The sequence below is a fragment of the Phaethon lepturus genome, unplaced genomic scaffold (genome assembly GCF_000687285.1).
Source record: "Phaethon lepturus isolate BGI_N335 unplaced genomic scaffold, ASM68728v1 scaffold13215, whole genome shotgun sequence".
NCBI lineage: Eukaryota > Metazoa > Chordata > Aves > Phaethontiformes > Phaethontidae > Phaethon > Phaethon lepturus.
The window spans coordinates 866-27,633 of NW_010541250.1; the positions used below are offsets into that span (position 1 = coordinate 866).

A 26,768-nucleotide genomic window follows, 5' to 3' on the forward strand; every position below is an offset into this window, starting at 1 on the left:
GGGCAGCAGCTTTCCTGCGTTGCCAGCTAGCTCCGTGGGACTGCGTGGGACTCGGGCAGACGGAAGGCAAGGGGCATGAAAGCATCAGCCCAGCAAGGCTGCAAGTGTCTCAGGGCACCTGAGGGCAGGGTGGCACAAACTAGTCTCTGCCTTTCCTAAGAGGAGAGGAAGGATTTAAACTCAGAAACACCAGCCTGCTCAGCAAGGTGCAGAGAGCGAGCTGCTAGCTAGTGTCCTGCAAAACAGGCAGGCGTGGGCTAGATGAAGGCCTGGAAGAGACTTACTTCAAATAAAAGAGAAACCTGTGTGCATGGTTTCTCACACAGAAATGCCTAATGCATTTAGGCATTAGGCAAATTAATAGGGTCGGACTACATCCCGCGTCTCTGGTCAGCTTCTGCCTCCCCGGTGCCCTTTTGGTGCATGCATCACCCTGTGGCTTTGACTCACGAGTTGGCAGTGGAATGGCTTTGGATTTACTGTCTCGTGTCCTGAGAGGAGACGAGGTGGAGGCACTGACATTGCTGGGAAAGTGGAAATAAACTTTAATCTTTCCACTCTGTATTACAGCAATACGCCGGTGCTCCCGCAGGAGATGCGCTGGGTGCCATGGCTGCTCAGCAGCAGCTGGTGGGTAGCACAGGACCCGTTCCCACAGCAGTCAGCTTCCCAAAGTACCTGACATCTGAGCCAGCCCAGCACTGCCGACGCGCTGGCTCAGGGCAAGCACAGTGTACAGGCCACCTCTGCTCTTCAGCACGTTTTGGTGACAGTGCAGCTATGCCAAGTCTCATCCTCTCCTAAAGGCTTGTACCCTCCAGGCTTTCTGTTTGGCTCCTCTCCCAGCAACACCTTCCCTCACAGGCGCTGACAGGAGAGAGGAGAGTAACCCCCATATCACAGTGCTAGTGCTTCGGTGGACTTTTCTGCTCAGAAAGGCACTGAGGTCCCGGTAGTTCCTCTCCCAGCGATGTTAGAGGGGACAAAAGATGACTGAGTCAAGTGGAGGGGAAGCATGGGGGGACAGTGCCTCACAGACAGCGGGCACATCCCTGCCCCACAGCACATCAAAAGTTGCCTGGATGGGGAAAACAAGGCTTCCTTCTGTAGTTTCTCCCAGGCACAAGGAATAGCCTGGGAGAGTTGCAGGGACAGGGAGTAAAAGACATTGTGTCATGGGGAGGTGGAAATTATAAAAGCCATTCTCGAGACCTTGCAAGACCGGGAAAGGAGGTGGGGTAAGCAAGCAGAGGAGGAGGAAGGGTCCTATTGCTCTGGGACACCAGCCAGAGGTGAGGATGCAGGCAGATGCTGAAGGGAGTCAGGTTTTGCCTTTTCATGACTGCCTTTTCATGCGCCAGCCTCTGCTCTCCATCCAAAATGCGGGTCAGCGGGCAACGGGATGCAGGGTGGCTCAGCTTTCTCCTGCCACCCCTCAAGGTTCAGGTCCACATGGAGCAGGAGGTACCTCTAGTCCAACCCCTGCTCCACGCAGGGTGGACTGCAAAGTCACAATCGGTTATTTGGGTTGTCCCAGTCAACCTTTGAAAATGTGTCCTTGTATCGGTAAAAATACCCATTTACAATCTCAAGGCAATTGACCTTATAAATTGGACTTGAAATTGCGCATGCAATCTCATGCGCTTGGTTGCTTGCTCATATTTTCAAAACTTTGGTCTGAAACTGTTATGTCACTGTGAGTGCGTGACTTCAGCTTAATAGTCACAGCCTCACGGGACTTGGGAGAGGAGCACCCAGCAGGGAGTGTGACAAAGTTGAGCCACCCTCAACAGGCTGATAGTTAATAGCTGGATGTGTTTCCCTGGTGTGTAACCTCTGCCTCATTTCATAACCTTTCAGGGGCAGAGGTGATGTTGCCTGAGACAACATTTGCAAATTCAACACCGACAATATCATTTTGGAGAAGATGATCTGTCTTCATGGGCTCCTGGTACTAATTACTCCTACGAGAACCTTGACACTGGCGTGATGACTTCTCACATAGCAGCAACTATCCAGTTCACTAAAACCATTTCCTAAATATAAATAAGACCGTTTCTGATTAAAAATGCACAACAAAGTACTGTAATCATCACTATTGTGAAATCTAGAAGAACAGTGTCTACTGAAATACGAAGGCTGGGCATGCAAAATGTTAAAGTCTAAGAGAAGGCAAATTCCAGCTTACAATAGCTGCAGTTAGCTGAAGTTTGCAAGGAGCTGAAGTTTGCAAGAAGCACCACATTTCCTTGCCAAAATCCAGAATTCTCCTCCTTTCCCCAGGCAGCTGAGGGATGAAAGGCCTCTATTGCTGACCATCTCCAGCACACCTTCCTACCATGAGGATTTCTTCTCTCATGTGTCCTAACAAGTGGCCTGGAGGTGTACATGCAAGTGGGCTCTTGCCCACGGACCTGCTTACAGAGGGGTTTGCTGAGTGGCCCCTGCTGTCCTCTGGTGTGCCAGAACAGGAGGCGTGCAGGGACGCCGGGCACGTGCGCTAACTCTGGGTTCAGGTGTCTGAACATCCAACGCTGCCCAAGCGCCCGCCTGACAAATCAGTGCTGGAAGTCACCCCGCTTCACCATGGGAAAAGGAATCCTTCTGGCCCCGTTTACAAATTTCACGGGGAGCAGGAGGAAATACCATGCCTCCCTACGACACGCACGCTCAGAGACACATTTGAGGTCTCCTTCCAGGTCATTTCTGACTTCTTATCAAACCCGCCCTGATTCATGCGCGCTACAGGGAAGGCTCAGAGAAGATGCCGCAGTTGATACCGGAGTTGTGCTGCAAGGCTAGAAAATAAAACCTAGCTGGGGTAGTAGTTGCATGAAACAGTGCAGAAAGGGAGCCAGTCCTTCCTGAACATTTTTAACATTATTTGCATCATCTCCCTTCTCTGAAATGTTGCTCTTTTGGCAAGGTGAGTTATTGATGTGTTGCAGACAAAGACGTTTTCATATTACTGTGGAGGACCCAACTTAACTTTAAAGGGAACTTCCTTGCTTGCTTGAACGCATCTTTTCTCACTGAAAATGGCTCCATTTTCCCTGAAAGTAACCCAGTGCAGACATGAAAATGGCATTTGGCTAACTCTGCCCAAGATAGTGAAACCTGGTTTTCTGTTCTCTCAGAACCACCTACGCTCAAACCCACATGGATGCAGCATATGTGTCCCTCCGCAGCAGATCTGCAGGGCGAGCAGGGAGCCAGTTAGACCATACATCATTACACAGGGTTTTCAGAACATTTTCAAACACATCCCTTCATGGGAGCCTTTGCTGATATCCTTGGCGCCCTGGTGTTGCCACCTCTGTATGTCAGAAAGCCCAGCCATGGTCCCCATGGTGCCCAGCCATGGTGCCCTGGCCTGGGCTTGCCCAGCAGATGCTCCTGGGGGTCCAAGTTATCCCTTGGCCACCAGCATCTGGGTGATGGGAGCGTGGTGCCACTGGGCTGCTGTTGTTCCCAGGACATGGCCACGCTCCCAGGCATGCCCAGGGCAGCAGCTGAAACCCACCATCCAGGCACCATGGCAGGAGCTCAGTGGGTGAAGGAGCCAGGGGTCCCCAAACATCTCCACCGGTGCCACTACTGACAGTCAAGTCATCTCCAAGAAGCTGGTGACCCAGTGCAGAGGCAGAACCATGGTGCCAGCCTCCCCCAGCATCCCTCTGTGCCTATGCCAGAGGGCCACCAGGCTGGCTGGCACTGCGGGATGGGATGTGCAGTGACTCGATGGGACCAGGCAGTGTTCCAGAGGGAGACCGAACGCTGCAGGATGGGAGGGAAGCTGGCACAGGTGATGCGGACACCAAATTCGGCTTGGAAACTACTATCATTATGCACAAAAATAAGGCACAACAGCTCAGTGGCTAGAGGGGATCTTTATACTGCTGGTGGATAAAGGCTCCTGAAGCAGCATCTGCAGTGACAGTGTGACACAGGCACAGGCTCTGCTCAAGGTCGGCTCCGCCCTGGGCTTGTACGTGGAACATCCGTAGCAGCTCCTGCTCACTTGCAGTTTAGACAGGCAAGAGAGGAGTTGCCAAAGGAAAAAGACCTATACTGGGAATTCACACACCAGTTTTGAAGACTTGCTCTTTGGGGAAGCCTAGTTTTTATTTTCTTTTTTTTTTTTTGGGGGGGGGGCAGGCACTGGAAGAAGAAAAGTTGATTTTGGCTTACTGTAAGTGAGAGTTACAGGAGAAGGCAAGCCTTCGCACTACCAGCAGCCTCGACAGGCCCCAAGCTGCTTGCTGGCTCCAGGGAGCTTCAACTCTGATGAAGGTTTGATGGACACCTTCCTGCTGCCCCTTCCTCTTGGGCTCCTCATACACCTTACCAAGTCTCTCCCAGCCTCTGTCTTCATTCCTATCCCTCACCCTTCTTTGGCTGCATGCCGCTTCAGTGTGTGACAATCGTATCCTGGGACAGGATTGTGTGTGACAATCGTATCCTGGGCTGCACCCAGAGCAGCATGGCCAGCAGGTCAAGGGAGGTGATTCTGCCCCTCTGCTCCACTCTGGTGAGACCCCACCTGGAGTCCTGCTCTGGAGCCCTCAGCAGAGGAAAGACATGGACCTGTTGGAGAGGGTCCAGAGGAGGGCCACAAAGATGACCAGAGGGATGCAACACCTCTCTGATTGAGGACAGGCTGAGAGAGTTGGGGTTGTCCAGCCTGGAGAAGAGAAGGCTCCGGGGAGACCTTATGGCAGCCTTCCAGTACTTAAAGGGCGCTTATATGAAAGATGGGGACAGACTTTTTAGCAGGCTCTGTTGCGATAGGACAAGGGGTAACAGTTTTAAACTAAAAGAAGGCAGATTCAGACTGAATCTAAGAAATTTTTGACAATGAGGGTGGTGAAACCCTGGCACAAGTTGCCAAGAGAGCTGGGAGATGCCCCATCCCTAGAAATATTCCAGGGGTCAGGTTGGATGGGGCTCTGAGCAACCGTGGTCTAGTTGAAGATGTCCCTGCTCACTGCAGTGGGGTTGGGCTAGATGACCTTCAGAGGTCCCTTCCAACCCAAAGAGTCTATGATCCTATGACCTGGGCCCATGCCACCGCACTGCTCAGGTGGTGCGTGGTGCTGCCTCGCACGGGAGGCATGGGGCGCAGGGTGAGCAAAGGCTCGTGGCTGTCGTGCAGCTCGCCTCCTCCCCGGTGAGTCACCGTGCCCCGGTATCAGTCAGCAGAGCTATTTCTGGTGGCCAGCCTGAAGCAGCACGAGTGTGCCCATGGGACCATAATGAGCCACTCCCAAGGTCCGGCTGGATTTTTTTGGGTGTTGCCGAGTTTGGCCAGCACACACCATTTATAAAGGACTTGTTTCCCCTTTGCCCAAATGATTAGCTTTGGATGGTGCCAGTTTTAGAAATGGACCTTGCTGGGCATTTCCTGCAAGGGAAAGAAAAGGATGCTCAGGCTCCAAATAGTGTTCTGCTGCTCGTTTAGTGGTAATTCGCGAAGTCTTTCCTCCCTGGGCATGGGATGCAAAGCAAGGTGTAGGAAGCAAAGTCCTCGCCTCTGATATCTGAGCCTGCCTTGGAAGCAGCTTGTACAGCCCCAAGCGAAGCCGTTTCCAGCCATCCACGCACAGCAGCGTGCGGCTCCCTACAACCCAGCCCTTCCCAACCGACCTGTTTGGTCTTCCCAGGTGCTGCAGGGCTCACACCTCCAATGTGCCTTCCCCAGCTGCCTCTTTGCTTCTGCCATTTAGCCAGAAGAGCAACACACCGTTTCACCCAAGATCCCAACAAAGGGGGACTAGCGCTTGGCCAAAGGCCTCGCTCCCCATCCTCACCACCACCGCCAAACTGCTCTGTACTTCTGCTGCAGCTTCTCTCAAACTTCCATTTGGGTTAATAGAGAAGCTCCTTTAATCTCCAGGCAAGAAAACCCTTATTTCTACTTTTTCCAGTTGCTCCTCCCAGTCTTTTCTGTCCACTGACATTTTTGCAGGATAAGAAAAACAAGGGCCTGAATTTAGGAGCAGTTAAGAACCTTGCAGAAAGCAGGCAGGGAGCTAAACCCTCTCACTTGCAGGAAGCATGGGAGACAGGAGGGGGCAGGGCTGTAAAGCAGCAGCAGCTACAAGAAAATGAGGGAAAAAGGGACTTTGACTTCTCTCTCTCTCCCCATGTTGTTTCAAAGGCATGACCTAAACCTGATCTTCCTTCCTGAACAGAGTGGGGAGCTCAGCATGGCTTCCAACGATCTCCAAACCTGCTGTAGTCTGCTCACACCAGGAAGCCCTGCAGAGGAGCACGGTGGTGGGCACAGTCTCAGGGTCACAGGCTGATCTGAGGACAAGAAACCTGCTGATCCCAGGAGGAGAAAAGGCACCTCCAGCTCCCTGATTTCACCAGTTACTGCGAGCAGTGAGTTTCTCCACAGGCTTCCATTTCCCTTTGCAGTTAGTATGAGTCTTGGTATTCCCCCAAGAGAAAACGAAACTACACACCAGATATCAACACAGAGGCAAACGGTTTGCAAAATCCCACAGGTCAGTGCAGACCAGCCATCCCCCTGGGGCTTGTGCTGGCAGGGTTTTCCCACCATCCCTTTTCATTCCCTCCCACCTCACCTCCAGCCTTGTTTGCTCTAAGTACAGAGCTGCTCAGGCAACCAGATTAGAGAAACAATTTCTCCCCCCTGAGGTTATTTCTAACCCAGTTCATTTCCTTGACCTCATTCCCTAGGCGGTGGCACAAACAGATGAACTTACACAAAGCCGTGACCAACCACTGTGGGATACGCTTGAGGGATGCAATACGCCTCGGATATGATGTATTGCTCCAGAGAGAAATCCCTGCTTAGCTGCAGCCTGAGGCTCACCTGAAAAATAGTCCTCAGCTATTAGAAAGCTCACAGAGCTGGTAGCAATGCTTGGGGTTCAGTGTACCTGAACACCTACTTGTTGATTGTGTACCAGTCCTCTGAAATATATTTATCATGAAGCCTCACACTCCTTAGACCTGTGGATGTGCCTATAAAGAGCTATTGGTTCATTCATTCAGCCAATCCTTATCACCTATAAGTGATAATACATAAGTGGCAATACATAAACTGTAATTATTTTAGATAACCTGGTCACTTATTACTTGATTAGCATATATAGATATATAACAGCCATATACTAAGAACAGATATTAAACAGTGAGCCTGTTCCCATATGCAAATGTCCATGCTAAATCATTTAACTGGGTGGGCAAGAGGAAGATGGCATTAAAGAAAAAAACACAGAAAAATCAGTGCAACATTTTTCAAGTGATGGTAAAAGCCGCCTAACAGGCTGTAATTCCAACATGGATCTCATTGTTGAAGTATCTAGGCACTTGATAAGCATTTGTATAGCATCTAGCCACTATTTGGTGGGGATAAACACCTTAATTTTATAGAAGGGAAACTGGGGAAGAGATTTTAAACCCACCTCCAGTTATACCTGAAAACCAGCTTCCTACTTAATTCTGTGAATCTCATTAAAGATCAAAAACCATCAGCAAAAGATCAGAAAATTGAATCCAGGTCTCTCAAGGCAAAGGTGAGCATCTAAACCATTAGGTGATGTTTTCTTTACGTCAGCTACACTGAAAGTCTGATCCCCAAATATCCTGATAACTACAGACAGTATAAATATGAAGAGGGCTCCCCTACACATCTCTCCTCAAAGCAGCTAGTGATCTAGAGATTTTGCACAAAGTACTGGAGCAGGTGGGTTATTCCCAGCAGGATTTTTTTCAGTAATTAACATCAGGACTGAAGTGCTGCATGTTGTACACAACCGCTGTGCAGCATCCAGGCAGTCCAGGAGTGTTGGTGTCTCAGAATGAGATTTGATCAGAAACACTCATCATCTGTTACCACAATCCAAAAATCCATCAACAGTCACCCAACTCCCCTGTACGTGGAACAATGCATGTAGTGTACCTGGGCCACAGTAGGGGAGGTTGACCCAAATATGGTCACAGCCCCACACTGTTTTCAAAGATGGAAAGAACAGAGTGACCACATCTCAAGGCACTGAGCTGGATTTATTCATTTGACCATATCAGTATCAAACTAGAAATCATCTGTTTAAGATCATGTGTTAGATAGGAGCAGCATTAAATAATAGACATATGAAAAAGAGACTGTGCTTCAGAAAGATTCAGTGTACAACATACACAGTATGCCATTTTAACACAAATGCTTATAAAGAGTCATATTAAGCATCAAAGAGAGTTTTATAAAAGTTTACGTTCTCATCCCATGGGATGTACAGAACTATGCAGTTTACATAGTTTTACTATCATCCAAAACATCATGTTTCAAATGTGTGAGGCACAGCAAGAACAATATAATTCCATTTCCATAGGAACATAAACACAGCTTGTCACTAATGACATTCTTTCCAAACCATAGCCCTCACGGCAATTATACACGTGTACTATTTTAAAGTATTAAAAAGCAAGAGTCTGGAACCTGTCCACTGTTACCAATAGGGAGTAACATTTGATCTACCCTTGAAAACTACCCAAGATATCCTTGCAGTAGCTGTAACATAGGAAGCAGGTGGAGTCACTGTCGTGCTTTGTCAGGGCCAGCTTGCTGTGCTATTCCCCAAGCTAACCGATATAGCAGTGAAGGATTTGCTCCATCCACAGAGAACTGGGAGAGCACCCTGCTTAGCACTGACAGCCCAGGGAAGATGCAAAGTTAAAAGACATCTGTAACCAAGTGATGCTTTGGCTCCAGAGATAGCTCATAGAAACTAGCTCAGCTTAAGGGAGGCCCTGATTTCCATTAAGAATGACCAGAGACTGGCCAAGTCTCCAAGATAGAACAAGACTGAGCCAGTCTTTGACTGGTTAAATCAAGGAATACTTACTTTTTTGGAAGGTTTTCTCTAAGGACAGCTCAGAGAGGCTGAATCTTTCAGCCCACATGCTCAATTATTATTATTTTTTTCATGGCAGTATTTGCAAGCATATATTATAAGTTTCATAAAAGTGCAAGGCCCAGCACAGGAAGAGATACCAGATTAAGACATTCCCAGCAGTGTTCTTTTTGCCATCTTCTTGTTGGTCAACCAGCAGATGCACAAATATTGTTGCTTGGGATCAGCTTATCAGAGCCCCAAAGGGATTAGCTTAATCATCTGTGCAATTAGACACTATTCACATTTGACAGCCTACAATGGCAATATTTTTATGTACAAATGTGAAAATCAAGTCTTAAAATCAAGTGTTAAGAGGTAGAGGTCCATTTCTGACCTGCCGACATAAAATGTTACTGAGTCAGTCATATTCTAAGGCTGGTGGTCCCCTAACAATATTGAAGTAACCAGCTAGAGCTCCAAGATCTATGTAGAGTGATCTTTGCCTCTTCAGCAGGTCTGACTCTTCCATGCTCCCGGTACACAATGAGGAGTCTAGAAAGGAAAGAGCAAAGCATGTCATTACTGCACAAATAGCTACATTAGTTCAGTTTCATGGTTGTAGACATTACTGGAATAATTGGCCTAACATTTGCTTTTATTTATCTGTGGTTTAGAAAGCTTCATTTTTAAGGACAATATAGCATAAACCTTATATCAAGTAAGGTAAAAGATAACAAGTCAACCTACAACTCTAGGACAAAGAAAGGTAAGCAGTTTGCTACTGAAAACAGCAAGCGTGTTCAGCTATTTAAAAAAAAACCCTGCATCAGCTGGGACAGCTAGGCAGAGCTTCCTCATCCTGGGTGCAAGAAAAAAAACGTGCTAACTTTCTGCCAGCTGAGAATTCCCCTTCATTACAGGGGAATTTTCATCTAAACATGACATTCTCTGTGTATCACTGGATGTGACAATACAGGGCAAATATAAGACCATCAGTCTCAGATTTTTGTTTCTTTTTTTCTTTTCAATCAAGGTCTGAAGAAACCAGAGCTGGTTTGCAACATTAGAACTCCCCAAATATTTGTATAATGAGCGTCCTGGAATCTCAAGCACTTAAACTAAAGTTCCAGTGTAATGGTCAAATATTTTTTCATCTTCAAAAGAATTCATTCAGATGGCCTGAGCCGGTCAAAGGATTACGCACCCACAAGGCAAAATCCGGAAGGAGCAATGCCATTCTATATGCAAAGGCTGTGATTGATTTAAATGTTGAGTGGATTCATTGCAACAATATGCATTACAGCACCCAAAACTTTGCATAGATACCTTTTCAAATACTTATCACAATCAAATAAACCACTTGTCTGGGGTGAGTTTTTGAATGCCTTTTGTCAAGACTCTCCTAACATATTTTAGAAAAAAAGCATTTTGAAGTCTGTTAGCAGGTTGCTGGCACTAAATCTACCTTGGGCTTGATATTATCTGAAAACACACCAAGTTTCCTAACTGGTTTGAGTATTATCCTTCATAAAGCACTTATTAATCACAAAGGGAACTGTGTTCTATTGTACAATCATTTTTGTTTTTAAAACAAAGGGCTTGTACTGCTGACACTCAGCAACATTACAGTTATGGTTTTGTGTGTGTCTTTTTCCTTAAGGAAGCAAAAAGTGTTGGATTTGGTGGTGGTGATTGTTGTTGGACTTTTTTTTTTGTGATTGTTAACAAATGGCTAGTATCAATAAAACATCTCTAGTACTGTGGCAAATTAAGGCAATTTGGGACAGCAACCTATACTTCATGAAGTGTCCTGAATGACTTCCAGGGCTTTTTCATGAGCCAGCCCTTCCGGAGCTGCAGAATTCAGGCTAAGTTCTTCCCCTGTTACAGTCAATAGGCGTTTTACATAACACTTAATGAGCTCTGGGTCTGATCTCATCTGATTAGGATTTTTACTGGTCTCTTTCCAGAAGCTTTTTGAGTTTCGTTCGTTTCTAAACATTCACTCAAATCAAGTTTTGACACAAAGTAAAATCTACAAAGTGCAAGAGAAGTAAGCCTGATATCATTACCCGTAATGTTTTCTGGCAGCTGCAGCTCCTTTCTTGCAAGTAGTCTTTTCCTTTCAAACAATGCCGAGTCCAGACTCTGGCACCGTGGCTGCTCTTCTGGGGGTGGGTGTAAGGCTTCGTGTTTCAGTAAGTCTGCTGCAGACAACCTATGATTAGGATTCCTTTCTAGAGCTGCTTCTAGCAACTCTCTCATGGAAGTGCTGCAGTCCTCAGCAATGTCCTCCAAGGGGGGAGCTTGCTTGTGTATCTGTTGGAACAAAAAAAGACCATTGAAACAGTTATTCCACAAACAATGGAAGAGGAAGTCACAGATAACCACGAGTGGTCTGGGAATTCCCCACTTAAAACGCGTCATCTGCCTAAGCTGGGCTGATCAATTAGAACAGAACATATAACTGCACAAAATCCACCTTTTTAAAACTAGATTTTATCATTAATTTAAAAACTCAAAGCAACTCCAAGCAAGCCTAAAATCCGGTGCAATGCAAATTCCCCAGATTTCTGTACCACACTGGAAGAACCAGAGAATCATATTTGCCAGGCTCCAGTTTTTATCTGCAACTTCTAAGCAAAACAGACAGGTAGAACAAAGATTGGCTTGTTTCAATCAAGTTCCATGTTTTTCTAACCCTGTCCTTGCAGTAAATCCAAGGCCTGTAAATTGTAACACAAACCACAGACATGACTCTAGCTCAGCCTCTGTCTTCCCCTAAATGATCAAAACCTACTTCTTCCCTTCCTCCCCCGAAGGAAAAAGGATGATATCATCTCTCTGACAAATATTTTGATAGTTTTTATATGACTGGAGCTTTCCCAACAAGACTACAGGAAACCCTTCAACTGAAACTGAGCTACAGCTTTGCTAAGGACACTTACAATATAGAGGTAGGATGGATATGCAGAACGAGGATATCTGTTCACCCAGGGTGGGATGCCGGTTTGCATATGAATAATAGTAGCTCCCATGCTGTAGATGTCTGCTTTTGTTGTGTGGCCTCTGCAGAGGATAACTTCAGGGCTCATGTAAATCTGTGAAGAATAGTCAAAAAAAGATTAATCAATAGTGGAAAAAAACAAGCAAAGACAAATCGTGACATGTTGTGATCTGGGAAACCCCTCTCTGAAGGGATGCATCCAACTACTACCTGCAGCATTAAAGACCAAACATCATCCGGGGAATAAGATTTTTTCCTGCTCTGCACACTGCCACAAGCACAGAGATTTTCTGGTCTGGCACCTGGACAAACTCATTCCAGGTTTGTCCGCCCCAGCCAGGCCACAGCTCAGTGGCTATGGCACTTAGCTGAGCCTTGAAAGGCTGAGGTTCAAGCCATGGCTCTGCTTTGTTCAGCTGGTTAGCAGGAACCTCAACCCTCCACAGCAAAAGGATGTGCCTGAATTGCCAATTTGTTTTGTGGGAGACTGCTGGTACTGCTCCATTCTGCTTGAACAACATGGGCATGCACTAGCCTAAAGGGAGAGGGTGGCCCCCGCTGCTAGCCACCCAACTGGGGGTAGGAGTCCACCCTTCAAATCCCTGTTACACTGGATACTGCACAACTCTTCTGGTCAGAACTGTGAGATATACACCCTCCTGTCTTCCTTACCCTTCTCCTCTCCCCACCTTACCCAATAACCTGCATGTTGGGGCATTATCCTAAGAAATGGGATGGTGAAGAACAAGCCAGGTCTAAGGCAATTCGTAAATTAAAAGTCAGGTCTCTTAAGTCCTGCTGCATGCCCTTTCCACCAGATTACCCCCAGAGCAGCTATTAAGGCAAGCATCCCTCTTCCATCCTTTTTTTAAAACCAAACAATTCTAACCTTCTCTAAAGCAAAATACAGTTTCCATCCAAACATTTCACTGAAATGTTTGGTTTTGTCAAGATCCTGAAGAGGGATCTGGTGGGAAGCTCCTGCCAGCTCCAGGCAGCTTGGAGCGCAGCTGGAGGAGAACCGGACAGGCAGGATGCAGGAGGCACACCCTGCGGCTGGCAGGAGCTGCCCGCGCAGCTCTGCCACTGCCACTGGACAAGGGACTTGGTTTCAACACAACGTGGGCACAGCCCACGACACGCTAGGTTAGCAAGCCGCCCTATTTGCTTCTGGTTTCTACTTTTCCCTCACCCAATTTCCCTCTAAAGGAGCCAAACAGAACTTTAATTAGAGCAAGTCATCCTGCCAAAAAGAATCACATTAAAACCCATTAACTGACATAAGAGCAGGAAGTTAAGTCATCACCGCATGGTTTGACTACTTATTACCGCAGACTGAGAACGGCTATAGGACTCACGCAAATTCCAAGGAATAATTCCCAGTAAATCACATACCGTATCTGCAAACAGAGCTTCAGATCAGAAGCATGTGCAAAGGTTCAGCACGCACCTACAGCTGCTACTTACTCATATCCATTGCTTTCCTCAGGGCTCAGACAGAGTTAAGTGTGTCTGCATGCACTACCTTTAAGTCGCATAAGGAGCAAAAAACAGAATTTCTACTTTTGTAAAAAAAGTCATTAGCAAATACAGTGCAATTTGAGTGAAATCTATATAAACAAAAAGCAGCTGCCTTCTTGAGGAAAAAAGGACACTGGAACAAGAACCTGTCTGCAGTTATAGTCAAAGCGTGAAAATGGTCAAGATGCACCTTGATTGCACAGGGACAAAAAGCAAAAGCGAGATGTGCACCAAAGCTGTGATTTCAGACTGATTTAGACTGGCTGAAGACTCTGTTGTCACCAAAGTACGCAGCCCAAGCCCGGGATACCTTCCTGTTCTCACTCCTTCCTACTGCTGGGCTGGCACTTGTCTGCCAGTCAGACCAGAGACACAACCCAGCTAAAAACCAGCCCTTGTCTTCATGCTGTGCTAGTTTTAGTTTAGTATCCCTGCAAATGAATCACACCTTCCACATTCAGTAAACCTTAGCAGACAACTTTCTCCTCCTCTCAAGTGGTTGTAACTGAAGCTTACCTATTTTAACCAAGAGACAGAAGCATAACAGAAAATGTAGCAAATGCCTAGAAAAAGCATTTCCTGCAAAGCAGTTTCATCACAAGCATGGTATGTTGTGCTCTATGCGTTGTACACACACCGTTCAGAAAACCCAGGTTTTTCATGGTACACCAACTAAACAAAATTTAACTGTCTTTCAATCATTCTACCCAGAATTGCAAATACTCATTTTCATAAACACAAAGACGACTCACTACATTCAGACTGCCTGTGCTACAGAAGCAAATAAAAATCCTAAACCCCCAGAGGAGAACATGCACAGGAGGGACATAACTCCAGCTGCCACTTCCTTCGTGGACATGAGTTCCTGCCAATACCAGACGTAAGAGAAACCAGCCAGTTCACAGGCATGATGCTGCACAGCAGTGATAAAGCCCTAACAAGGGGTTGCACAACTATGTGCAGAAACAGCACTCCTGGACAACTGCACCACTTCTTAAAGCTGCATAAATAGAGGGTGCAAAACTCAGGAGGACTTTGCGGAGTCAAGATCTTACTTTGAAAAAAATCAAGAAAGCCAGTGCTATCAAAGACTACAGAGAGCATCTGTATGTGACTGGATTAGGCACCCCACAAGGCTGCACACAGGCACTGTGGAGCGGAAGATGCCTAGGAGGAAGACTGTGAGCAGAAAAGCCTATAGACTAGTATTCATGATGTTCCTGTGTCTTTGAAAATCTCCTTTCCCAGCGCTCTCTCTGCAGCCTGTGGCCTGTGACGCTGCAGCAGAACAGCAGGATTGCTGATTCTCAGGACTGGCTACCTCTCCCCTGAGACAGCAAATGCTAAGCAATGTGTTCAGGGTTGTGGGGATTGTCCACTTTCTGCGGACATGACTGCAGGTGCTCAATAGTTGATAATAGTTTTTTTTTCCTACTAAATGAAGAATTAAGTGTTTTTCACAGTTGTTCTTACCACCATGAACTTGGCCTGTCCTCCAACAGCCAGAAGCAGATCATCACCAGTCCACTCCACAAACTCAGAAATTTCCTGTTTACACACATCTCCATCCTTGGGAAATACCCTACCAGGGCTTCCAACTCATTCCCACCATTTTTTTTACTCTCATTAACACCACACAAAACGTCCTTAAACAAACAAAAAACCCCAAACCAAACCAAAATAAAAAAAACCACAAAGCATGTACATTAAATGCCAGAAAGTGTGTTGCTTCCATTACAACAAGCATTTTAAGGTCCTAAATCCTCTGGCTAGAAAGACAGTGAAAACAAATGTTCAAGTATTTTCCCAAATAACTTGGCAAAAAAAAAAACAAACACCAAAGCTTGACATTCTGTGAACCCTTGGTTCCAACTCATTCCAAGGAGTGAAATGCTTTTTGTTAAGTTTTACAAGTATCTCCTCTGAACATGTGCCTATGATGTGGAAGACTATCAAAATGTTAAGTGCCAACATTTCAGCTGAAGCGTTTCCTGCAAACAACCTCCTCTGGCAACAGAGAGCATGCAAAGTCACATTTGCAGCAGCTATCCAAGCTAATTGTTACTGCTTGGTTGTTTGCTAAAGCTCCAGCCCTGGAAACACTTTGGCATGAATGTAGCCCAAGTGCTGCACAGGACCTCTGTGCACCTTCAGAGTCAAAATCACTGAGAACATTTAAAAGGCCCCCACATCCATCACTGTAATGCCAAAGCAAGTTTACTGGACAGTCATTAACTGTGCCACACATAACCCCCAAACAACAAGAGGGTTACATGTAGATGGGGAACAGAGCTTAGAAATGCTAAGGGATGAAACCCAGAGGTCTGTAATTTCTGTGGTTTCAAAGGAGGAGTCAAACTACTCTGTTGAGCAGGTCACCCCAGTCCATAGCTGGTATCTCAGAAGAAATCTTTGCTAGAGCAAAGAATAAATTCCTGTCTGAAGTGTCTTTCACCAGCAGCTGATCCACTGCAAACAAACCTCCTCAGAGTACTGTTCCTTTGACTTCAGTGAACCCCAATTTCTCTTTGACTTCAGACTTAATAATCACCAACAAATGGGACTGCAGAGAACGTGACATGGCTTCCAAAGCGTAACACCTGATTCTCCATTCAGCAAGTTGAAAATAAAAATATAATTGAGATTATATTAATGTTTGTTTGTAACTTTTTGATAAGTTATTATAAAACTCTTTTGCCCAAACTTCTACCCTCAAGCTCCAAATTTGAGCCTAAGCATCACAACCATGGGACTAATACAACATAAGGGCTTCTGTCCCTCCAGCGTCTTACCTCTGTTCCTCGAAGGTCTTTGGGATAGTAAATGTCTTCAGTCATCTGAACACTTAGGCCAAAATCCACCAAAACTGCCTTAGTTGACATAAAGACAATGTTGCTTGCTAAAAGAAAAACAAAAATGACAACATTTAAGTTTCTAGCATGCTGGGCATTTATTTTACAACATGCCTGTTTCATTTGGATGTTAGCATGAAAAGGGAGATTAGCTCAACCAGTCTCTATAGCTGACACAGTCCTTTTCCTAGCCAAAACAGGTCTGGTAGTGATTGGGTCCAATTTTAAATCATACCTTAAAAATCAAACTGGACTGGTTTATGTAAAGGAAGAGTCAACATTTGGTCATTTTCCTAGGTTTAAAAAAAAAAAAAATAAAAAAAAAAAAGAGAGAGGGAAAATGGCTGAGGGCAAGCGAGGAAGGTAGAAGACTGGTAGGCACCTCAGCACAGCAAGGCTTGCTCTGGAGATGTTTCATCGTCTCCAAGGTGGAGAGTATGCTGTGCAGGTCTGTATATAAACAACATCGCTGTGGGTCACCATGAGGTTTCTCTACACTAATGATTTAAACGAAGACAAGAAGTAGAGAGTAACCAAGGCCCCTCCACAGCAGCCACACCAGTCTCCTGCACCAGTCAGCGAGCGCGGCTCAACGTGATGACAGAGGACAGACTATGGCTGCAAAAGTAACAAAAGACGGAGCGTTCCAAACTCCCACCGAACTGCAGCACTACCTAGGAACTCAATTCACTTTCCTTCATAAAACTGCCTAAGGCGCAACTTTGTACTCAGAGGCTTTCTTTGCAGTTGTATTTCTGATCAAATATTTATGAAGGTAGTGCTCTGTGTAAGCCTTGAGAAATTCTTGTGTGCTCTTTCAAGACGTGGACAAATGAAGTCTCCGAGTTACACAACAGAAATGCATTTTTTCCCGGAGGAAACCGTGGGTCATTTTCCATCTTGACAGTGCCCACCATGACCATCCAGCGGGCAAGCTTGATTTCAGCACTACCGATTCCTGAAGCAAGCCTTCACATGGCTGCCTCCTTACCAGTGCTACAAAGCTAGGTAAATAAATTTGTACTTTCAGGGATAGCTTTGAAGATATGGATTTGAAACGCCACATGAAGGATGGTGCAGAGGGCCACGCTGCCATGGCACAGCAGGCTCTGCTGCCTGTTTGGGACTGTGCCCAGCCGCAGCTTTGGCTGGTTCTGCACTGAAGTTCCCCCCAGCAAACAGCTGTACGATTTCACCGCCTTCCAGCCGGGGCTTAAAACGAGTGGCAGCACTGAACTGCTCCTAAGAGCCAGCAGAAAGTCCTCTGCCCCTTCCTGGCTCAGGGCAGTCTTTCTCTCAGTGAAACCCCCACCTCCAAGCCATGCAGTGAGGCGGAAATCAGACACGTTTGGGAAACAGCCTTTCCTATCGATTCTGCCTGGCGAGTGAGAACACGCAGCTCGGCTCCCTCGAGCGGAGGCCGCCTCTCCAGGTGGTGGGCACGGCTGCCATTAAGGGCCTGCGTTCCCCAGCTCACCTCCTCAGACAAAAAAGCTCCCTGTAGGCAGGAGCGTGGCCGGGGCTTGTGCCCAGGCGCCTCCAGGCCTGGCGGCCATCAGCCCCAGGCGGCTTCCGCCTCGGTTCCTGCCCTGCATCCAGTAACGCAGAAAAAGGCTGGAAAAAGTTGATAAAGTTTAAACTAAACTAAGTTTTAAACTAAAACATTTAGTGGGCATGGTGGTGTTGCGTTGATGGTTGGACTTGATGATCTTAAAGGTCTTTTCCAACCATAATGATTCGATGAAAAAGCGAAAAGCACTCACACCCACCACATTCACAACAGGCCGGTTCTCCTGTCCTCTATCTAGATGTAGTGGGTTGGGTTTTGGCTGGTTTCATTTTTAAACCTGTTAATTAATGTCATTGTGACTGCCAATTACATAAACCCATACGAAAGACTCTTACTACAAGCAAGAAAGTACAACTAAGGGAATGATTAAGCAGTTTTACAGTTGTCAGAATCCCAAAGTCTTACATGTAAAGTACTGACCCACATTAACTAAAAGAAATTGCAAAACCGAGATAAAAATTTAGCGACTCCTGATAATTCTCTTCTGTCAACTATTTATTGTAACACTTCAGTTTGGATATTTCTATTTTAAACCCTCAAGTTTAACAAAAACTAACTCACAGAAGAGATACATCTTCGTTAGAAGCACTGTTACTAGAAAGGCAGAATTTATCTGTCTGTGGGGGGAGGTGGTGCCGAGAGAAACAGTATTTCATATTAAAGGTAATGCATTAAAATTAAAATATAAGGCAATTTAATATTAATGTATTTAATTTACATTTACTATCAATACGTTTTGATTATTTATACATGTTACTACCCTGAGCTTCTTAAAAGCAAATATATACTAAAAATTTCAGTAATTGTTGAAAGAAAAAACCCAATTACAAATTATGTATTTAGTTCCAAAGTGTCTCAAACTGAGGAACAGCCATGCAGAAACATAAAACCTAAAAGAAAGCGCAAGTGGAAGGTGGGCATGGAAGCACTCACGAGGAATTTACATGGAAAGAGGGAAGCTTCTGGCTTAAAACAGACTGATAATTTCACTCAGTGTCTTTACATTTTTATTCTAAATTAAGTTGCTCAAGAAAGGCAAAGGAACTATGACTTTCGAATCATCCTCTCTGCTGAAGTGAATTAATAAATAGTATAAATAATGATTATCTCCAGAACCTGACTTTGTCATTTTTTGAGCATTATCCATCCCTCACTCCCAGAGGTGCGAGCCTACGTGCCCCAGCTCAGTCCCAGGCTCTCCACTGGAGCCCCAGCCCGGCTTGGACCAGAAAGCACCCCAAGGAATCATACACACATACGTTTGATATCATGGTGGATAATCCTCTTGGAGTGAAGAAAGTCAAGTCCTTTCAGAATATGCTTTGTCACCCAAATTATTTCAAACTCTCTCATAGGACCACAACTCTCCAGCTTTTCCATGACAGATCCTCCCTCTCCAGCTTCCATAAAGAGATGGATCGTCTCGTCCCACAAAATAGCACCGTATAATTCAGCAATGTTTTCATGACGGAAACATGCCTGTATTTCAACATCCGATGGTTTGAACTGTTCCACTGGGACCTAAAACATTGAAACAAAACCACAGAAAAGCAGCTCAAAAACCAAGTTATCTGTACTAACACTAGTTATATTAGTTACAGACTAAAATGGAAGAAGGAAGCAAAGCAATCCTATCCCCTTGTTAAAATACGAAGCTTTATTCTGATCCTGTGACTTGTTCTTCCTTTATAGTTGAGATACATCCTGTTTAAAGTTGAGAGAGATTTTGGAATCATGCCCAAATAAGAAGTGCAATCTTCCAGAAAAAACAGTGTAGCAAGAGTTATTCCCGTCAAAATCCAGTGGTTACGCAAAAGCTCTATGCAAACTTCCTGGTGAACGAGATGAAAATCCCACTGCTTTTTCCATTAGCTTTGTGCTGTCTCATCTGCTCTACCAGAAAGATACACCTGTCTGACTCGTGGATCAGTGCTTGCAGAGCTCAGCACCGTCTACAGACCAGCCATGCTCAGGATCATTACTGACCTCGGTTCAGTCCTTATCAGCGCTGTTTTGTGGCTTACAAGAAATCAAAACTGCTTTGAAAAGAGCACCTGGCAGCACTATATTTCTTTAAAAAGTGCTAAGATTTTTTAAAATTGTGCTAAGACAATAAAAGCAGTGTTTGCTTACACAAGGAAAGGCCACTACTGCTCTTTTTATTCACCTTCCCTCAGACTTGTGGCTGTGAACCAAATAAGAGGCTAATATTTTTTATTGCAATGAGAAATACTGTTTGTATTTCAGAAACATTAGGATGCTTGAATTCTGCAGTGGGTTATATGCAGGAGCAGCAAATGAAATCTGTCCCCATGTGGATGCACTGGCTTCAAGGGAAGGACATACACCTGCCTTCCCAACTCTTTCACACACAGAAGTAATACAGGTACTTATTCATGAGCTGGGGTATATAGAGCAATATCCCAGCTGAGCTTCTACTGGCCCTAAATATTTACTGCTCAATTCAGAATAGTATGTTGAAAGGTAAAGTTGAAAGAAAATGTTGGTTTGCATAAAAATAGGGGGGTGCTCAGCAGTTTTCTTGAGACATGTCACAACCTTAAGCCCAGTGTCAGTGCCCAAACACAATGAGAGCTGCATGTAAGCTGAGCTCTCAAATACATTAACGGCACTGGAGTAAGAAAAACTTAATTCTGAGGACCCCAGTTAAATGACACGATCCTAAAACCATCTGCAGCAACAAGATTTTGCTATCACCATCAGCAGAGACGTGATCTCATGCTGATATTTTACCACCATGAGTACAGCAGGACAAGTTGAAATTCTTCTATCCTACCATCACAGTCCATGTGGCAGTTACACATACTTCCAGATACTTTCAAAATGCAAAACCTTTTGCAGTCTCAGAGCAAAAAAAAAAAAAAAAAAAAAAGAAGTTAACAGTTAAAAATGTGCATTTTTCCTATCTTGTGTAGGCCAACAAAACCAAGATGATCATCAGCCTAACAGTGGAATCTGATGCAGACATATTTGAAAATATACTGTGTGTACTATGTCATACAATATTGTCTCAGAGCTAAAACTACTGAACTAACATACCAGCTTGCATGCCATTCGTTTCTTGGTTTCTCTATCTTGGGCTAAGTACACCTTCCCAAAAGCTCCTCGAGGAATAAAATCAGAGCCAATGTTCCTGTAAGTCAGCTTCCACGGAAACAGGAGCACATCTGAGTCAATTTGATAGCGCCCATTCTTGGGTGTGATCTGTGAAGTTTGGGGAAAAAAAAAAAAATCACAGTGGAGTTAAAACTGCTTCAATCCTAATTAATTTTATACATGTAGTGGAAAAAAATGCTCATATATGTACATGATGCATGTGATCTGTCCAGCAGTCTTTATTTAGAAACACCAAATGGGAACAGCATGTGAGGTGTGGCCTTCATTCACAGCCCAGGCATCCACGTTTCTCTCCAGTGACTAACTTACAAAGTGTAAGTTGCAATTAATCGTCTTGAAACAACAACAACAGCAGCTGGGTTAATGAAATTATCTACCTCTTGTTATTAGATTTACCTGCACATGTTTGTCCTTCCTGTAATCTGCTAACTTGTTATGCCACATACCTGTTACTCACAGGCCGTCTTATACAACGTGAGCAAGAGTTTCAGCATTTCCTAATATCACACGTACTGCTAGGGGAACACATTTTAATTTTCCATCTTGTATCAGAGTTTCTGCTGCTTAGTAAAAGGTGAAAGAAATCTGCCATGATTTTACCAGCCACCTTCTAGTTTTATATTGTAGTTAAAAAAAAAAAAAAAAAAGAGCAGGAGTCACACTGTCTGCTTTAGGTGGCTAATGTTGGGAGCTTTGGTTCTCTATACCATCAGCAAGGTGAGAAGGAAGCGATTCAGAGCATCTAAGTCAGTATCTTGCTTTAAATCTTCCTCCGAAACAGCTCCCTCCCTCCATACACGACAGAGGGAGACCAAACTCCTAACTATGTGAGTACTGCTTGAGGTTTGACGTTATTTCTTTAGTCTTTTAATATTCTCTCAGCTAAAGAATTAGTAATGTTTCCTGTGAATATACTTCTAATTAATTCAGGGATATGCAGTATTGTCAGTATCTGGAATATCATTAACTTGTTTACTGCTACTTTATCAAGATTCTTGAAGACACATAAAAGAAGATCAAGGATATTTATCACTTCATATCTTTCACATGGTCTCACATACTTAGCTCTTCAGCTACCCTTTTTAAGATAACAGCATATTAGGAAGATTATTGAGTTTAGATTTCTTCTTAAGATGTAATGCACATAATCTTTCTGTGCTTTAATTACCTTCATGTTTTTCAGTTAGGAAAGTATCTTCTTGATTGCTAAAACTGTCATTTGTGAGTAGTATCTACATGAAATAAGTTAATTCTTAGAAGTTCTTAAGTTTGGGGAGGAGAAGTTCTTAACTGTTGGGGGGGTGTCTTTTTAATAAAAAGTATTTTTTTAAGGATATGCAGAATGAGCCTCTCCTCTACTTACCAGAGCCATGGTAAAGACTCTAGCAATCTGTACATCTCACCTGCTCGCTTCTGCATTTCAAGGGGTTGAGACTAGCTAATTCACGTGGGTTACACCTACCCTGGAAAGTAACACAGACTGAGTGGAGTGGATCTGCAGAGCAAGAGAGCAAAGACCACCACACTATTCACATTTTCAGGAGGCTTTCAGGACTAGTTCCTAGCCTGGTCCTGTGGAGTGAATGCTCGTTTGGTGGCTGTAATGCATCTTTCAGTTCAGTTTCAACTGAGAGAAATCCAGCTTGTGCGCTCCAAGACCCTTTGTGACACAAGCCATAGCGCAGTCAGTGAAGGTCACCAGGCAACTGGAAACACTCCTGATCCCAACTAAAATGCTGTAGATATTTACAATGCAGATGCACCTGCTGAAATGCATGTACAGGTGACGCCCTGCCTCCAATCCTCAGTTGCTCAATGGGACCACGTGCACCTAATAGTACTTTGTTCATACCAATTGTATGCATCTATAGAAATAATATGCAAGCAAAACAACCACGAGTATGTGGAACAGTGTCTGTCCTAAGTATAGGAAACGTTTAATATTAGTAAGTGTCATTTCAGTGTTACAAAGTTTAAAAAGTGACTGTTTTGCAATACTGCAGTGCTCCCTCCAAATCAGAATAAAGCAATACTCTGTGCTATTTCACCCCTGAGTAAGCGGTAAGCTTCAAGCAACCAATGTTCACATATAAAACATATTACATACAAGATATTTAAGATGATAGATGTAGAACACCTTAAGAAAATAAAGCAGCAGCACAAACATGTATGAGAAAACTTCCATTTCATAACTGACTGTTTCTAGAACACCTGATTTTACATAGAAGTCCAACGACACTAATATCTGCAGATGTTTCTTGTAGAACAGAAATAATTTTAGAGAAAAAATGATCACATCTCAAAACAATGCATCTATACTTGAATTTAACAGTGTGTGATATTACATAACATTGCAATTCTGAAAGTCACAGCTGATACTATATGCTTCTGATCCTTACATAACTACTTTTAACTAATTGTGCAGATAGAGTGAATTCAGTAACTATACCAAAATAGATCCTAGACTTTTATTTGCGTAATGAACTCTTTCTACTGCATGAACACAAGACACTGGTAAACCTTGTCTCCCAAACCTGTAAGCCATCATAGTTGTGGCTTTTGCCTTTACTTGCATGTCTCAAGTTTGTATTCAACACTGGGCAATGTTTTCTCATCTCCAAGGATACCAAGAGGCAACATAGAGTGGATCTTTCCAAACAAAAGTCCTTTCTCCATAGCTGCCTAAGACTGCAGGGGCTTGACTTGATGACCTCAGAGATCCCCTCCAGTCCCAGGGTTGCACAGGGAACAACAGATTAGATTCATTAATAACTTCTAACTCCTAAGGTCTACTAATTTTCAACTAAAAATGAGAGAGACATACCATATTCAAGAGGATTCCAGATTCTTGCTGTCTGCATCCTTTAAATTGTTTTGCAGTGTTAGACACCTGATTTGCAAAAGCAAGCAGGTCTTCCACAGTCCCGTATTTGACAGAGGACATCAAAGAAACCTCCCTTTCACAAAACAGTAAAGATTCTGCACGTTCTTCATTTTGATTTGCCTCTTCACACATTGTAATTAAGCTGTCTTCATAGACTGCAAGGTCTCCACCTGGATAAAGGTTTTCCATGATGTCTATCACGTCAGACATATTTAAATTAGCTAGCAACAAGTCAATCTCCTCTTTGCTATCACTACCCGTGCTCATATACTCCATTACTGTCCACTTTGCAAAACCACTCCTGAAAAGAAAGAAACAAACAAACCTGAAAACACTTTTCACCTAAATTTGTTTTAGCAAAGTAAGAATGAAAAGAAGTGATCAGGGTGATAGACAGCTCATCATTATACAGTTAGATTTAAAATTATTAATTTGTATTATAAGGAAAAATCATAATTAGTAGACTATGTGAAAAGGAAATGGAGAAAAAGTCTTTGCTAGTGAAATTTTATTTAGAAGCTATTAGTGAACCTCCCCTGTCATTCATTCTTGGAATTTACTTTGATAAAGCTTTTCATTAGAGGAACTGGCACAGTAAGGAAGCACAAACTAGTTATATTTTGCTGCATATGCAAAAATGAAGGAGCACCCTCAATACAAATGAAGAAATTAATTACTTGGAAATGAATGACAGAGCGAGATATAAACGTACTCAATTAGTTTATCCCCAAGTTTTTATGAGCAATTTATGTGATGTGTCCAGAAAGGAGAAGGTCATGGAGCAAGATCATTCCACTAGTAATAAGCACCTGTTAGTATCATTGCATAAAGCACAAGTCACCACCTGAGATACACAACCCATCTTTTTTGCAAATAACTGATCAGAACTAGACTTGAACTGAAATTTGCATCAGTTTGAGAAGAAAGTCAGAAATGGAGCTATCATAAAAGCAATGAGCTTTTGAAGCAGTCTCCAGCAGTTTGTTCTAACCTCACCATTCCTAGCAATAACTTTTTAAGATAAATCTTGACCATTTTGCTGAAGCAGACTTTCACTACTACAAACTGGATTTGACATCCCAAGAAGTCCTTTCCCATCCCAGGCTCCTACTTTAAGCCAGAGAGAGTTACTCCATTCAAGTTAAAAACATATGCATGGTCAGTCATTAAATTACTTACATAAATAGTTTTCAACGTGTAAATGTCTAGGAGCACTTACCTTGTATTTATCCTGGTTGCATCACACAAAACCATCAAAAACGTCTCAATATAATCCCTAAAGTCATCATGTTTCTTGAACCCGTGTTTACTGCCGATTATAATTTCACAGCGTTCTGTAGCAGTCTATTAAAAAAAGCAAAACAAAGCCATGGCAGACCAGCTCAAGCAGAAGGACTGATTTATACTCATATGATCATTTGCTTTACAGGCTTCACGGAAAGAAAAACTAGTAATCACAAGGCTGCAAGAACAGGGGAATTTTTTTGCAGAAAGAAAAAAAGATGACAGCTCAAAAAAGAATCAAGCTACTGTATGATCATCCAGATTTCCAATTAGTAGTGAAAAATAAGTTTTCCGTGGTTAGGTCCTGAGTTTTATTGTCTCCACCGCACACTTGCTAATAGCAAAGAAGAGAAGGATCTCCTTTTCCCCTAGCAGAATCGAGTAGAGTTAAGTCCTATTTTAGAGAGCTCTCATTTCCCTTTTTCATAATCCACTGCAACCATCTATTTTGGGCAAAAGATAACAACCAGACAAAAAGATACTTTAAAAAAAAAAAAGAAAAGAAGCGCAACCTATTTATCTCAAGGACAAGCATCAGACTCGGTCCCCTGAGGTCATGAAGCAATGCCGTTTACCCAGGTACAGTTTCTGGTTATGATCATTATCTTTCTTACCCTCCCCGCAAGGAGGTGGAAGCTTTGTGGCACATATTTCTCATGGGTTGGAGTATTTACGTCAGCTCTAACGTTGAAGAAAACCGAGTAAAATGACGCGGCTGGCTTGGCTAAGAAACCCAGACCACGTGCTGTGAATTCGAAAGGCACGACAGGACAGCTCAGCAGATGCAGCGCAGGAAAAGGCAAGGGGAGTGCCTGTGGTGCAACACGCTTCTTTTCAAATCCCTGGGGTGACAGTAGCAGGGCAGCACCATGCCCCCCCAAGATGGACACAGGGACTTTCACCAGTACTCTACACCAGTTCACCCAGCCTCAAGTCAACCTGACGGCACTACTAGTGTTCGGGCAGCTGAGCAGGAAACTTTGTGGTCACCGGTACTGCTTGAGCGGAGAGCACCCAGGCTTTGTATCCAGGGTGCTGAGAGAGGTCAGGTTTTTCCAACCTCCACAAGAACTAAAAGATGCTAGGGGCGTTTTTTTAACCTGTTCTATGCCCAAGCCAAAGGCTGTTAACAAAGCCGGAAAGTGTTTACTCTTTATTATAAAGGAGATTGCTATTTCTCCCCACAGCAGGACTTTTACTCATTGCTTTTTTTTGGTGCTGAATTAGTGGGGGTGGAGAGAAAAGAAACAGTCCAGTCATAAAAGGAACTGAGAGACCTCATGTGTAAAGTCAGGTAAAGTTAGAAACTAGCCCTTAGGGACTTTCTGAAGAAAAACACGGGCCTCTAGATGTTCTAGTCTTTTGTGGATAAAGACAAGTACATACCATGATTAAACTAATTCACTCTCTGATAACGTTTTTGTGCATAAGGCACCTGTAGAGTTTAGACCAAATGCAGCTTTCCATAAATGCCAGCTCTGCTCTGTTCCCCAAAACGTTCCTAAACTACAGCACAATACTAATAATATTCTTGACAGTTTCACTACTACCCAAGAAGCCCTGAATAAAAAGTGACTACAACCTGCGTATTCTCAGTTCTGTGCTTTTAGTGTTTCAGAACAGCTGCAGACCCTCCATTTTTCCC

The 26,768-nt window shown here is 44.0% G+C and overlaps 1 protein-coding gene across 1 annotated transcript; it reads right to left on the reverse strand.

Annotated features, from left to right (window-relative positions):
- Nucleotides 1-8,958: 8,958 nt before the first annotated feature.
- Nucleotides 8,959-25,093, reverse strand: MAP3K8 (mitogen-activated protein kinase kinase kinase 8). Its single transcript, XM_010287684.1, has 8 exons — nt 25,059-25,093; nt 23,780-24,140; nt 20,878-21,042; nt 19,077-19,338; nt 16,188-16,294; nt 11,816-11,968; nt 10,940-11,186; nt 8,959-9,419 (listed from the first exon to the last, which is right to left on the reverse strand). The coding sequence occupies exons 1-8, from the start codon at nt 25,091-25,093 to the stop codon at nt 9,286-9,288; spliced, it is 1,464 nt and encodes a 487-aa protein (XP_010285986.1). The 3' UTR covers nt 8,959-9,285.
- Between the last annotated feature and the right edge of the window lie 1,675 nt (nt 25,094-26,768).